Below are 16193 nucleotides of genomic sequence, written 5' to 3'. Positions count from 1 at the left end.
GAAATACAAGACTAAACAGCTGCGCGGTGAAAACACATGGAAACCTAGAGAATATACAGTAATCTCTGAAGGACTTTGGTTTGGTGAGTGAGTGTTCAATCAGTCTCATGACCAAACTTCTAATATGTCACTGGACGTCTGGTTTAAAAAGTAATCTATTGAGCTCTGTTTTGCCTACTAAGGAGTTAACATTTGACAGTGTTCCAAGATAAACGTGTAATAGCCTAAATTCAGGCTTAACTATACATTCTAACATTATTTAGATCTGTATATAAGGATCATTTCTAAGTACACAACTATATTCAAAAGGCTTAAGGAGATCTTGACAAATGCACATGTCTGAACCGACATTGTGCAAAAAGTGACTTGGCACTGAAAGCCGGCATTCAGAAGAATGGTGCTTGGGTATTTTCAGTATTCAGCAGCTACCAGCTATTGTAGCCGGCATTGGGTCAAGTTAGTGCGGTGGGCTTCACATACTGTAAGTGCATGTTGTTATTTTAAGCATGAGAGAGAACAGGAGAAAGTGGAAATGAAATATGGTTGATTAGTAGAGCAGAGATGGAGAGGTGTTGGAAGGACAGGGGACACACCCCCTCTGGACTCCAGGGACACATGATGAGCATCTCTTTGTGTGTGTGTGTGTGTGTGTCCATCCGTCCGTTAGTCTATCTGTCTGTCTCTCTGTCCGCCTGTCTATACAGTGCATCAACACCAGGCTTTGTCCCAACCTCAGCACCAGCCAAATTAGCAGGTCCCTTTTCACTCAGCCCCACCCCCTCATTATCAGCCTCCCGCCTCTCTCTCTCTCACATACACATACATACAGACACACCTCAGGGGAGTAGGCAGGCTGGGATGTGTGGCCAGATAGCAGCCCTGGGAGCCAGTAGCAGCGGTTCTCCCCACTGTCCTGTTACCCGCTGAGAACCAGCCCTCTGCTCTGTTCTCTGGGGCCAGCACAACTCCCCTATGGCCCATCCCATCCAGCCCACCATCAACCACACACAGAGGGAGGGAGGAGGCCGTTAATTGATTTCTCTCCAGCCCTGTCGGTCTCGTTATCTCCAGCCATAAAGATGTTTTATTTTGTTATCTGTCTGTAACACTTGTCTTTGTTGGGAGGGTCCCTTGGAGATCTATCCTGGTGTGTGACACAAATGGAGCCCTAGTCCCTATATAGTGCACTACTCCGGTCAAAAGGAGAACACTATGTTTGGAATAGGGTGCCATTTGGGATGCCGATCTGGTTTGTCGCCTCATTGCTCTGACTGCTCTCTTCCACCTGTGTTCTCATGGGAAACTGGGAGAAGGATTCTAAGAGTTAATTAAAAAGGGACAAGACCTGTTCCACTGCGGTGTGCTTTCGCTGAGTTGAAAAAGTCTTGATTGAATCCGTTATTTTAATGGGTTATTTCCATGAAGGGAACTCGCTCTCATACTCAATATGATGAAACGAGATGAATGTGAAATGAGATTTTATCTATGGATGGATAATGAATGGACACCAGAGGGATTCTTGTGGATGAGGCTGTTCATCTGTCGAAAGTCTCATTCTGAGTCTTAACCCGATTAAAAAGCAGTACATAATTGGTAGATACTTTAGTGGTGAACAGATCTGTAATTAATATTGTTGGATCTGTGTGTGTGTGTGTGTGTGTGTGCGTGTGTGTGTGTGTGTGTGTGTGTCGTTACCATGCTTGAAAGTCTTCACTACACTTTTTTACATACTGCATAGCCAACTTTCACAGTGAAACAACTTTCATTTCATAAACCTGTAAAATACACTATATATAGACCTGTGTCTGTTGTGTCCTGGAAAGTGGGGTTGCACCTAACGTAGCCGCATTAAACCTCACAATAACAAGTCCTTGAGGTGTCCCTAAGGGAACACCCCATCAGCCTCTCTATAGACATTCTTTCACAGAAACAATACTGACTAATCACTGAAGCCTCCCTCTCACCAAACTCTCCCTTTACCTTCCATGGCGTTTCACAGAGGGACACATTCCAGTCCTTCACGCCACCTCAAGTCAGGCTAATGTTGTGTTCACAATTGCTGTAAATACACTGCTGATTTAACACCTCTCCCTCACTGTGTGTTTGTCATTACTTTCTTTATGGCCGGTTCCCTGGACACAGCTTAAACCTAGTCCTGGACAAAAAAAATGTTTTTATTTAAATGGAAAATCTCCATTGGGAAAGGGGGATATCTAGTAAATTGTACAACTGAATGCCTTCAACTTACATGTGTCTTCCCCATTTATTGAAAGTGCATTTAAGTAGAGGACCATATTAATCTGGGTGCTTAGTGTGCAGTATGAGGTGAATGAAGTCCTACTTATTGAAGAAGCTAACAGAGTGTACAAAACATTAGGAACACCTTCCTAATCTTGAGTTGCACCCCTGCAGTTGAATTAAGCTGATAACGAATGATATTTGACTAGTCACTTTCAAATATTGTACAAATATTCCTAATATTGAGTTGCACCCCCTTGCGTTGCCCTCAGAACAGTCTTCATTTGTCGGGGCATGGACTACAAGGTGTCAAACTTTCCACAGGCATGCTGGCCCACGGTGAACAATGCTTCCCACAGTTGTGTCAAGTTGGCTAAATGTCCTTTGGGTGGTGGACCATTCTTGATACACACGGGAAAACTGTTGAGTGTGAAACGTAGCATAGACTGAGGTGGGAACTGGTGATGTGCCAGTGTTTCACACGCACCCCTTCATTTGCTAAGGGACCAGTAACCTAACCTCACGGTCTCCACTGATGGCTTTTTCATTGGCTGTGATCCTTATCGGTCATCAGCTCCAACTCTCCGCTCATCATAGAGTTGTAATCATGACATACTGTTCCCCAGTGCCCCCTCAAATACCTTCTAGCTCAAACTGGCCACTCTATCTCTAGCACTACCTCAATCTAATACGGGGATAATAACAATCGTGTTCAATTCATATGGTGGGAACATGGAGACTACATTGGACCCATTGCATCTCATCTAAGAGGCATCGCTCCAGATCGATTGTGGGGTCTGTCTGTGGATCGATTATTCAATTATGATGGTCATATTTAGGGATGGGAATTTGAAAAGCTGGGAACTGCTCTAAAAATGTGTTGAAATTCTCATGGCATTTTTTTATGGACAGTTACAGGGGTTGGGGTCCATTTCTAAAATCCCCCCCGAAATTCCCTTAATTAAATGTCATCGTCATTCTTTTTATCTCTATTTGATTAAACTTTGAAATAAATAAAACACATTGAATTATTGGACTTGGATTGTAAGTGCCATGAAAATATCAACATGTCTTTGATTACAACCTACTGCATATACACAGTCTGCCTTTAAAAAACTGGAAGCATCTACTGGTGATGGGAGTTGTACACTGTACTGTATTACTGTCATTTCTATAGACCCACATCTTTAATTGATGATTAAGAAATATTACATAGAAATTTGAATACACGATGAGCGTAACAGTATATTTTTTCCCCTCATTTTTATTTTGTGGTATATAAAATTTGAGATATAACATTGAATATATTTATAGATGTCTCCATAATCACCTTAACAGCAACAGTTTTTTTCTTACTAAATATCACATAAAAAAGAATATCCCCTTTTTTTATTGAACACATCGAAGACGTAAAGGTACCATTTCTGGTTACTCAATAGTCTGCTGAAATAGCAGACGTACATAATGTCAAATACAGTGGTAAAACACTTGATTAATGTTATGAATAAAAGAGAAATTTAAGAAGTGAATGTGAAAACATTATCAACTCAATGTACCATGGTCACAATGAAAGAAGCAGTGCAAAAAATGGCACGTTTCATTGTTCAATACAAATGTACAGGTCTGTTTTTATGTACATTTGTACCTCTTACGTTGCAAGATACAGAGATATTATATTGTTATTTTGTTCTATTATTGGACAGGCATCATGCTCTCGTGTGTGTGTGTGTGTGTGTGTGTGTGTGTGTGTGTGTGTGTGTGTGTGTGTGTGTGTGTGTGTGTGTGTGTGTGTGTGTGTGTGTGTGTGTGTGTGTGTGTGTGTGTGTGTGTCATACTAATATGCTATCCATATTATTCCATCCAAAAATGGCAACAATGTTTGACCTCAATTAAATTTTGTATGGTAAATATTGTAACCATATGGTTTATGTGAATATCACATTAACAAGTACACTTTCAAATGTTTTGTTGTTCTCCCAACATTAACATTGACAGCAACACAGATCTCCCACTTTTTAAAAAGAATTATCAGTTATCTCACTGCAAAACTGTGTGTTTGGGGATAAACTGTGTTATCCAACAACTTATGACGTGGTGTTCAAGAAAAATGTTACTGGAAATCAGGTTGAAATACTATTATTTGATAACTCCAGATTTGAGTTACTAAAATAACAAAATAACTGACATTAGAGAGCCCTAAGATGAAAACAAATCACTTAAATTTAGTACAGCCCATAGTATTTAAGAACAAAATTCTCATTGTCGTTGAAAGAGTCAAACACTGTACCTAAACAAACTTTGATCTCAGGCAAGAAAAGGTACCATTATGAGATTCATGCTGTTTTTGGAAATTCCCTTAATTGTTTTTCGATATTATGTTCTGAGTTACATTTTAGGTCTGTCATGACTTCCAATCCATCACCTGCTTACAACAGCAGTTGGGACAAAGCCTTTATGTTCCACCAGAGAACATACCCACCTCTGGAAAAGCCAACGACAGACAGGGCCATTGAGGGAAACAGGAATTAGAGAAAGATCAAATTTGTACACAGCACGAAATGTATCGCCATCGGAACCATCCTATTGATGCCCATTCACTCCAGGTTGGTAGAAAATTGCCAAGCTCCTACATCTCACATTCTCTGTTCTTCTCCCCATAAAGAAAACGTAGAGTCATCTCTTGTTTTGTTCGTCAATGTGGAGTCCAGAGTGATGATGGAGGCCTCTGGAGGTGGGCCTTCGGGACCCTATAGACAAATCCTGGTCATCGGTGTAGCTGTCGGGACTACCGTCCCCGTCCAGAAGACTCCCGCAACTGGAGTTGCTGGGCGACAGCATTCCCTGGAGGAGCTCTTCCCGGACCAGGCCCTCCCCTCGGGCCTCGTGGGTCCGCGCCCCCACAATGCCACCGCTGTCGCCGGCCTCCAACACACCTTCCTGGTCATCCAGGAGCTTGGCCAGGAAGTTTATGTACTTCATGGCCAGTCGGAGGATCTCGTTCTTGGAGAGCTTCTTGTCGGGCGGGTGGGTGGGGATGAGCTGGCGGAGGTCAGCAAAGGCACCATTCACATTCTGCTGGCGCCAGCGCTCACGACTGTTGGTGAATATCCGCCTCACGATTTTGGGCTGTGAGCCTGAGAGGGAGAGGAGGAGAGGGTGTTACATAGGTTTTCTGATCATGTCTGATTTATACACTGTATGCATACACCAGCAGTATGTAGGAATCAGATGTGTTAGAGTTGACCTGGAACAAAAGCCATTGGAACACAGGAGTGATGGTTGCTGTTAATGGGCCTTTGTAAGCCTATGTAGATACTCCATTAAAAATCAGCCATTTCCAGCTACAATAGTCATTTACAACATTAAGAATGTCTACCCTGTATTTCTGATCAATTTGATGTTATTTTAATGGACAATTTATTTATTTTCAAAAACATGGACATTTCTAAGTGACCCCAAACTTTTGAATGGTTGTGTGTGTGTGTGTGTGTGTGTGTGTGTGTGTGTGTGTGTGTGTGTGTGTGTGTGTGTGTGTGTGTGTGTGTGTGTGTGTGTGTGTGTGTGTGTGTGTGTGTGTGTGTGTGTGTTTTGTACAAGTATAAAAAATCTATATGATCTTACCATTACCATCGTTGATTTCAATCTCATAGGGCGCTGGTCGACGTTTTATCCGATGGCTGGGATACATGCCATACTGTTCCATCTCCCCACCGTAGCCACTGCAGGAAGATAGTGTGAATTAGTCAAATTACAAATTCCCTCTACAAATATATAGGCCTATATTCATTGGCCACAGATGTCAGTTCAACATCTAGGTTTGAATTATATTTGGTTTAGATGTCAACTAACGTGAAATCAACAAAACATGTCGCCATGTCACTGGATTTAGTTTAAAAGTTGGGTAAAAAAGATTACATTTTGCAAATTCAATGAGTTGTCCCACGTTGATTCAACTCGTTTTTGTCCAGTGTGTATTTTTGACTATATGTCGACTATTTTATTCTGGTGGTTTTGTTGAATTAAATGATGACAGTTAGGCCGAATGTATACCAAATTAAAGACTTGATGTAATAATAATAGGCCTAATAATAATAATAATATGATGATGATGATCATGAAAACAAACTCTGAAAATGGAAATAGCGATGCACATTTCAGTCATAAAAGTAGAATATTCTACATCAATCAAAATATGACAGATGAACAGTTCATGCACTGACGCATGCCACAAACTTGTCCATGAAAAATCACATTATTATGACATATACATTTTCCAAAGGAATAGCTTGCCTTACCTGTTCATAGTAGCGAGCGGTTGAGCAAAGTTACTGTACAGCATCGCTCGTGCAGGTAGAGAGAAACCAGGTTGGCTCAACTGCACCATTCGAGTTTCGCTCAACAACGGGTTCCGGGAAGGCAGTGGCAGTTGAATAGGAGGTCTGCACAGCTCCGTGGTCTGTATCCTGTGATTGCCGTCTGCCGTCAGCTCCCTAGCTTTTATGTCCACGAGCCCTCCTTTTCTGGCCAACTCGATCACCGGCACTTCCTTTTTTTGCTCGCTGTGGTACGCCGTTTCCTTGGTAACTGCATTAAAGAGGATAGTCCCGTTGCAGCGCTCCCCCGGGACACGATCCCTCTCGGCCGAGTTCGCCGACGCCGCTTCCTGTGTCTCACCACCAGCTTCGCACCCCTCCCCATTTACACGACCTACTATGGAAGTCGTCATGCTGTCGTGATGTGGAGACTTGCATTCCTTGCCCATGGGACTGAGCTGCCCAACTTCTGGTTTCAGTTTTTCCATCATTTCCGCGGTTATTTGATAGATTAGACTGTGCGTAAATATATCTTAAATTGTGAAAGTGCATTTGCTTAATGCCATCGACGGATGCCTCCGCATCGAAACGATCTCTTTCATCCGCCGATATTAATCCTTGATGTCACCTGCAAAAAAGAAAGCTTTTATGCTTTTTATGTATGAATAAAAACTTTCTAACGAATAAAATACCAAAATTGCAGAGTACGCGCGACACTGGAATGACCCAGAGATCTAAAATGGTAGGCCTACAGTCAATCCCGTGCGCGGCAAATCATCAACCAACTCTGCAGGCAGACCTGTGTATTCTGCCCGGTGCTCTCTCTGCATCATTGAGGGTGGGTGCATATACTGGCAATGTTTCTAACTACGAACGCACTGTTGCGCTACTGCTTCCCTTGTCAATACGGCTTTTAATCCAATGAAGTGTTCGGACTGCACTCTTGCGGTCCATCACATGGGAAAATCATATCCCTTCATGGCTAATAATTTAGAGGATATTAACAGAGCCAATGCCTTTCTTTGTGGTTTCTGTTGTTGTTGTTTTTTACAATTGTTGGTCTATTTGTTTGCCTCTTTGTTAAAAGAATTTGCCTTGGTTCTAAATTCACGATTTCACAATATTGCTTCTGTCCAACGCACGTCGTGCAGTTAAACGGAAGCGTTATCTCTGCGTGGAAATCAATACAATTGATTGCCCTTCACTGTATCAGTATCGTTATGTAACATACTCATATTAATATAAGTGTAATGATAACCTCTGTCACTCGGGGGCCTGTTTTTCCAATTGATTTCATAATTCTTCGTTCATTGATTTGTCTTTTTTCATGTGTTTTTTATTTGATTATTTATGTTCTTAGCCTACTTTGTTGCGTGTTCACGATTTGAGTTTCAAAATAATCAGTTCCTTGCTCCTCAGTAAAGTTCTTACGTCATGTGAAAAAGGAACTGGTGTCGTTTTTTTCACCACCACTGTGGGAATAGATTTTGGGCTACAGCTTGTAGGGCACGTAAAATGAAATTGAATAAGAGTGCGTTTTGCGTCGTTTATTTATGAGCCTACTGTGGCTTTGAAAGCTTGAACCTTAATTGAGCCACAGTCCGCAGAACGTTGTGCATCGCCAACCTTTTCATTCTATAAAATGTGCGCTGGGCCATCACACATTTTTACAAAAACATTGCGGTTGGCTACATCATTTTCTGTTTCACAATAGCCTATGGAGATATAATAGCCGAATGCATAGCTAACTTATATTTAAAATAGATGTGTTGTTCATTGTTGCAAAATAAAATGATCGCCCATAAATTAATCACATTCCCTGAGTGTGTAGGCTAGTGTGTAGGCTAGTCTTGTTTGATTTAAATGAAAGCGTCGATAGACTGAGGACATTTTATCAAAACGAAAAAATATTTGACTATATCGAATCTTTGTCCATGTTTCGTGTTCAATCCCATTTTATTGGTACATAAAACGAATGCTAATTCGATAGGCTAACTGATGTTTCACTTCACCGAGAAAACAAACCTCAACCCGAAATAGGAACGGCCAATGATCAACAATGTTCCAACTATCTATTCGCATTATCAATAACATGGCCATAAATCGACAACAACATATGTGACTTGATAAGGCCTATTTGGGTCCTTACCATAGCCTTACCATGTCCTTACCATAGCCGGAGTGTTGTTGATCGAGTAGCCTATGTGTGGAGCCATTTTGTCGAGGGTAATCCATGTCTGATGTTTTAGATTCACTGAAGTGCTGCGTGGAAACTGGAAGTGAGGTCTATATAATTCCACATCACGTCCAGTGCGCCACTTAGTATGGGGAGCGAGCGGAACACAGGCGCAATGTGGTGAGGAGAGATAAGGGCACGCAGTTGCGGCCACTCCATATTCGATAAGCCCCTAAAACCATTATTTATTAAATTATTCATTATTATTTGGCTTTATATCTTGGGCAAGCGCGAGGAAAAACCTTTGCCTTATATTGTGAATGGATATGCACTGACATAGACATATAACGGGAGATGTTAAGGGATACAAATCCATGTTTATTACAGCAGGTGCATGCCTTGTAAAATGCTCCAAGTCTTCGTTCAAGAGCAATGGAGCGTATTTAAATCATATCAGTTGGGATGTTGACTTGAGAAAAATACCATTAGGCATATGTATTTGTTTTGACTAATATTTTAACCTTTTATGAAGGAGAATTAATAAACAGCGAATTCTTAAGTTTTTGATGAATGCAGTTGAATTAATGAATGCGACATGTAAAATGAATACCATTGGGCTACTGAATGTATTTCCGATAGTTTTATATTGTGCAACACTGATAATTAAGTAGCCTTTAACTTTATCATTTGGGTCAAACTCATATGTTAATGCATTTGACAACACTCGGAACACAATTATCTCCCCGTTTTTTGGGCCATTCAAATAGGCGTATTCAATATTCACACGAGATAGGTTTGCATGAAACACCAAACAACAGTATCAATTGTATCAACAATATCAATTGAAGCAGCACAGCCTACCGGGTATAGTCTACATCACTTTTATGATTATCACCATTAGCCCGATTAGCTGCATGGCTATACAATGAAAGTCCTATAGCCTAAATTAAATAAACATAGACCCACATAAGAGGAAAATAGGTAAATCGTATAAATTATCAGACTCCTTTAATCCTCTCTTGCTTTGTTATTTTTGCAGTGGATTGGATCGATCGCGTAGGGATGCCTTGAGAGACTTTGCAGAATTTGGTGTAAAGCTCAAAGGACCACCTTGCAGACAGAGATAAGAAGGCCTGCAGGTTCATCCGTCAAAGCGGGAGGTGAGACACCCAATATTCTCAGAGACGCAATGTTTAGTGCTATTTTAAGTCTACATGTGTCCTTTAGGCCTGCCAGTTTCGATCCCTTCTTTCAAAGTAGGGGGTTGAGGGTAAATGATGGGGTTCTCAAAGACATGCCACAATTAAATCAATCTTTTATCAGTAGACTTATAGTGAACAAAACACATCTAAATGGCTAAATATATCCTATATGTGTGAGACCGCTTGGAATATATTCTTTTCTAGCAAATTGGCTAATTAGCCTATGTCAGATATTCACAAGCTTACTGACATTTAGGCCTGATGGTGGAAAAAAAGAAAACTGCTGAAATGATTTCCTTTTGTCATTAATTCTTTGTCAACGCAGCTCCCTCTGCCACGACCATAGATATGGTCATTGCTCACGACCAACATCCTGTCAGTGAAGACCAACGACGAACATTGAGATCCAGAGGAAGATTGTCATTAACTCTCGAAGTTCCAGAATGGAGTGAAAATGGCAGCCATATTGGTCAGGGAGAAATCCAACCCAGTCTAATTGGAATGAATGGCAGAAGAGGCATAATCCTGATTTTACCTATGCAGGAAAATAAAACAAAGACGTGATGTATCAAAAATGGTATAATGTAGTTATTGTCAACCTCAAATATTGTCATATAATCATAAATACAGTTTACAAGATTTATATAGGTTATTGTTATAAATAGCTTCTAAATATATGTAAACAGACCATACATTTACTATTTTTGGAAAGCTGAGACTGCTTTTATATGATAAAATATCAGTAGTCTACTTGTTGCATTTGCAACTTGTCAAAGTCCTATCATCTGCATTGTTTGAATGGAATGTTGTCAGTTCATTTGAAAAATCAATGGACTCATTCCTCTAAAACTGGCTAGCTAGCAAACAAACATACAGTGCAGATACATTCTTCAAATTCATTTTTACGCAAGATAGTGTAAAATATCTTATCGCAGCACTGACAAACCATGGTTTACCAACTCTCTGACCAAGATGGATGACCTTAATTCCATCATAAGAAGGCTCGTGGCTATTCTAGTATTCTAATTCCTAATTCTATGGGGGCCACCTCCAGGCTAAGTTTTGAAACTTTTTCTATCTGTAATATACTAAAGACATGCGTGTTTTTGTGAATATATATATATATATATATATATATATATATATATATATTAATTCTAGAATAAAACATTTACAACATATCAACAATTCCCTCTGGGCAAGTCTGGAGAATATACTGTATATATAAGGATAACCACATGAAGGTAGTTGAATGTAGATGCTTCTTTAAGCAGAGAGAAATGAGTGTGGGAAGAGTCTGACTTTCGGGAAATGGCAGTTAAAGACAAGTACACTTAATTTAGACTGCCAAACGCCTATTTAGACCCAATCACCACCCTTTCAAAGTAAGTTACTAAATCGCCCAGTTTATAACACACTCAATGAAATGGGCTATTCAATTATATTGATTTGAATGTAGTGAGCTGCATGTTCAGCTTCAAACTTGGACAACTGCAGCAGGCAATCTTTATAAACATTGTACTTCTTCATGTTATGAGGTGGTGTTGACTGGGAGGACCTGTGACACGGTGATACACTAGACAGCCAAGTGGTGAAGTGCATTTTGTTATCAAGAAAATAAGCTTTCTGATAATGCATTTCACAACCAAAATGACATCCAGTAGTGGGTATTTTTTAATACAACTTTTAACAAGACTCACATTACCGTTGCTGAGGAAGCCATTTGTGTCATCAGGGCAGTAACTCGGGTAAAGCTAATTCCACAGCCACAAAGTCATAAATCCCTCCTATTTCAACTATTTATTTATCTTAAAATGTGATTTTAAACCCAACCCTAACCTTAGCCACACTACTAAAATTGACCTTTGTTTTCATCCATTTATACTTAAAGCCAATTTTTACTTTGTCTCTGGTAACTAGTGGAAACCCAAATTCTATGCTTTACAGGTGGAGACAGACTCCAGATTGGATTAGATTCACTGTATTTTGCCGAGTTCGCATGCTAGTTGGAACTAAGAAACTCGGAAATATCTGACTTGCTGATTCGTTGAACATAGCAAATATCCGAGTTCCGACGAACACGTGAACACTGCATTAGTCAGACTCAGACATGAGTTAGCCACCACCATTGCTGCATCCATTGTTTAGTTTTGCCCTAGACAATACAGAATACACTTGTATGAGCTATGAGCTAACTTGTAAAATTGACTTGTAGGCTAACGTTAGCTAGCCTGCCTTGCTAGCATTTTCCAATGATAATTAAGCAGTAAGGCCCAGGGGGTGTGGTATATGGCAAATATACCACGATGCAAAGTGGAGTGCTGGATACAGCCCTTAGCCGTGGTATATTGGCCATATAACACAAACCCCAGAGGTGCCTTGTTGCTGTTACAAACTGGTTACCAACATAATTAGAGCAGTAATTATAAATATTTTGTCATACCTGTGGTATATGATCTGATATACCACACCTGTCAGTCAAACAGTATTCAGGGCTCAAACCACTCAGTTTATAATATTACATAGCCCAGGGCTCAAATGCTGACCTTTTTTACATAGAGCGATGTGTGCGCCTAAATTGGAAAAGGCACACACAAAGAAATGTAGGAGCACAATAAAAAATATTTGAGGTATTATTAAAGCTAGAATCCTTCATTTGTCTAGGCGCACTGGTGTTCCTAAATTAAAATCCCAGGTTTCACTGCAAAATATTTAAGAGTAAGAGTAAATGGTTGCACTGTAGAGCCCTGCAGCAGTATCTAGACAATACACAATAAGCGTGTATAAGCTACGACCTAACTAAGTTATAATGACCTATCTATGCTAACATTAACTAATGTTAGCTAGCCTGCATCGCTTTATCAAAAGATAGCTAGCTACCTACATAACCAGCATAAACATTATCTAACGTTGTTAGTTAAGTTATACCAGAGAGGTCATTATATTCCAGTATCTCTGGTTATACTCACCACCACCAGTCATTGCACACCGGCCTAGCATTACTGGTGCAGACTTGGGGACCGACAAACTCCAACCACCTAGCTATTCAGCATACTTGGGTCCGTCAGCAGGGCGTGCAAACCATATAACTTTGGCTGTGGAGGCTTTTCAGTCTCTTGTCCTTTGAACATGTTGGGGGTGATGAGCCCCATTCAATAAAGGGAAGGGAAGTGGGTGGAGGGCCGATTTGTACATGGAGCTTGGAAAAGGGGGGAATGATTTGATTAAATAATTGTAATCCAAGCCCAACATTATTTTACTCAGTGTGACACACTGATATTCCAAACTCTCTTTTAGATAAGACTTACTTTATGACCAAAATTATCCTATTTACAGTTTGTAGTCAATTTTTAAACTAGAATTACTGTTTCTGACCCATATCCAGTGTTTCAGGGGCCTCCTGAGTGGTGCAGCAGTCTAAGGCACTGGATCACAGTGCTAGAGGTGTTACCACAGACCTGGGCTTCATTGTGCTCTAGTGACTCCTTGTGGCAGGCCGGGTGCCTGCGGGCTGACCAGGTTGCCAGTTGAGCGATGTTTCCTCCAACACATTTGTGCTGCTGGCTTCCGGGTTAAGCTGGTGGGTGTTAAAGAGCGAGGTTAGGCGGGTCATGTTTCGAGGACGCATTACTTCACCTATATATATATATATATATCAAAAAATTATAATACCTGAATTATACTGCAATGGTGATATTAACAACTTGTTTCCCAACAGTATAATAAAATAGCAACCGCTTACTTGTTGCTAAATTATCAATAGTTTTTGCTTAGTTTAGCCACACAGATCTAACACACACGTTTGGCTTAGCAACTGCCTGGCAAGCTAGCATGGTAATGGTATAGTAACATTACAGTAACTCTAGCATTCATTTTCATAGGTAATAGAACTGTCAAAGTTGGTGAGATCTAAAATATCATGCAATCTGCTAACATTACCAAGGTTAAGTTATTGCTCATTGTAGTAAATACTATTTGGCTAGCTTTGTAAACAGCTTACAGTACAGTCATGCATATAATTTGGTAATGTTACAGTAACATTCACTTTTAATGGAGGCAGCTATCAGAGTTAGTGTCAACTGAATTTCTTTTGACTAGCTAGGTAGAATTATGCCAGCTAATGCGTTGATGTCCAGGAGACAAACTTCTGCCTTGTCATAAACATTTATTTTCTATTGAACCTTTATTTAACTAGGCAAGTCAGTCAAGAACAAATTCTTATACAATGACGGCCTACTCCACCCAACGCTGGGTCAATTGTGTACCGCCCTATGGGACTCCCAATCACGGCCAGATGTGATACAGCCTGGATTCGAACCAGGTACTATAGTGACGCCTATTGCACTGAGATGCAGTGCCTTAGGCCGCTGCGCCACTTGGGGGCCCATGTCTAGCCAATGCTTATGTCACCTACAGTATATAGCCTAAGTTAATATCTAAGTATTTGTTTATGAATTCAAATCAGTCAGTCCATGATGATAGCCTAGCTGATAATAGCCAAAGTTGACTAACTTGCCATTATCCTTAATTGGCCTGTTGGTTTCAGATGTCTAAAAATCCCCATAAGCCCCAAAGGCCCCATAAGGGAGTGGATGTCCCGCTTGCGGACATTTGCCACCATAGGGGTTTGGCCCTCCAATGCGGGCAACAGGCCAGCTCTGAGGCAGAAGTGGTGTGACCTCTCCAAAAGTATGTATTATGCCGAGATATTGGCAAAACATGCATAGGCCTATGACATTTGAACTTTGTGTTCATCTAGAAAAACATACCGTGTTACTAGAAATACCTGTCATTAAATGTATTTCGTTACTACTAATGAACAGCAACTGTATTATAATATACGGCCATTAAATTGTCATTGCATATTGTAACAAAGAGAGTATATGCATGGTCAAAGTCCCAAGCTGTGATCTTGTCAACCAATCACAGCAGGTTAAGGAAAGGTCCAGAGAGAGCCAGAGTGCATCACCCCTTGACTCCCGGTTTCTGGTGTGGGGGATGGTTAGTGGGGTGAGCTGTTTGATAGTGCTGTGGGATGGGGAAGTCACCAGCGGGGGGAATTCCGAACGCAGGCTTTCCTTATGTATTGTTACATATAGAGAATTGACCAATGCAGGTCCATGCTAGCTCTGCTCCGGGGACTTCAGAGATGTCTGTGGATTTCATCCCGTGGAGGTACAATTAAATCAAGCTTACAGGCTAAAACAACATGTACTCTCTTTTACTGAAATTACCATACTGTAGTGCTGTCTCTGTATATTATTCCCTTTTAAGCAGGTCTCTACCAGTGGACCTACTGGTCCAGCACCGACAACATCGCCAGCGCCTGCGTCTGAGTTAGCGGTTCAGACTCCACCACTGAGGATTGTATTGAGCTTGTTGTCAACATTACATTTTTTTGTCACATTATTTTCCCTCAACTACTATGGCTCTGCTGCCATGATAGCACACTGATTCAGACACAGGAGGTTGGGGGACATTTTAATTGGGGAGGACGGGCTTGTGGTGATGACTGGCGCGGAATCAGTGGAATGGTATGAAACACACAGTTTGTGTTTGATGCCCTTCCATTAGCGCCGTTCCATCCTGAGCCATCCTCCCCTCAGCAGCCTCCATTGGATTCAAATAGTCAGATTGAATCGAGCCCTAGAACTTCCAGATGGAGATTTTTTTGGCTGTTTGCATGGATGTTGTTATATGTTTGGATCCTGTCCCTCACTAAGAATCAGTCAGTTACCATACCCACTTGGGGGTATGAATGTGAATGTTACTGTAACGTAACCAATTTTTTTGCATGGCTGTACTGTAAGCTGTTTACATAGCTAGCAAACGTTAGCTAGATAGCTAACAAACTTAGCTAGCTGAATAGCATTTACGACAATGAGCAATAACTTAACCTTGGTAATGTTAGCAGATTGCATGATACTTTAGATCTCACCAACTTTGACAGTTCTATTACCTATGAAAATGAATGCTAGAGTTACTGTAATGTTACTGTACCATTACCATGCAATGAACCTTGGACCCCTAGGGTCTGTGTGTGTGTGTGTGTGTGTGTGTGTGTGTGTGTGGAATATTCTCCAAACCCTCAGAAAACTGGACACATGAATGTTGTTGCAAGGTCCCATAAAAAGCGCCAAGTACATTAGTGTTGTATATTCTGAGAACATTGTAATCACGTTCGAGATAAGTTCTACTCGGCATGCTGAAAAGGTTCTCAGAAGTTTTTGGCTAACATAGATAGAATGTTCCCAAAAAAACAAA

At 40.8% G+C, this 16193-nt stretch overlaps 1 protein-coding gene and 1 long non-coding RNA gene across 5 annotated transcripts; one reads left to right on the top strand and one right to left on the bottom strand.

Annotated features, from left to right (window-relative positions):
• Nucleotides 1-3484: 3484 nt before the first annotated feature.
• On the bottom strand, nucleotides 3485-8811 carry tal1 (T-cell acute lymphocytic leukemia 1). The gene is made up of 4 exons (XM_064934762.1): nucleotides 8723-8811; nucleotides 6534-7179; nucleotides 5860-5957; nucleotides 3485-5372 (listed from the first exon to the last, which is right to left on the bottom strand). The coding sequence occupies exons 2-4, from the start codon at nucleotides 7040-7042 to the stop codon at nucleotides 4912-4914; spliced, it is 1068 nt and encodes a 355-aa protein (XP_064790834.1). The 5' UTR covers nucleotides 7043-7179; nucleotides 8723-8811; the 3' UTR covers nucleotides 3485-4911.
• LOC135512587 (uncharacterized) lies at nucleotides 8008-10491 on the top strand. Of its 4 annotated transcripts, none has more exons than XR_010451436.1 (3): nucleotides 8008-8234; nucleotides 9767-9887; nucleotides 10255-10491. It is a non-coding gene; the product is annotated as an uncharacterized LOC135512587 (long non-coding RNA). The 4 variants fall into 4 exon arrangements; XR_010451433.1 differs by lacking the exon at nucleotides 8008-8234 and adding an exon at nucleotides 8804-8907; XR_010451435.1 differs by lacking the exon at nucleotides 8008-8234 and adding an exon at nucleotides 8923-9117.
• The last annotated feature ends 5702 nt before the right edge of the window (nucleotides 10492-16193 follow it).

The sequence above is a fragment of the Oncorhynchus masou genome, chromosome 24 (genome assembly GCF_036934945.1).
Source record: "Oncorhynchus masou masou isolate Uvic2021 chromosome 24, UVic_Omas_1.1, whole genome shotgun sequence".
In the NCBI taxonomy this organism is placed as follows: domain Eukaryota; kingdom Metazoa; phylum Chordata; class Actinopteri; order Salmoniformes; family Salmonidae; genus Oncorhynchus; species Oncorhynchus masou.
The sequence above is the reverse complement of the archived record's forward strand: the minus strand, read 5'-3'. Positions and strand labels throughout refer to the sequence as shown.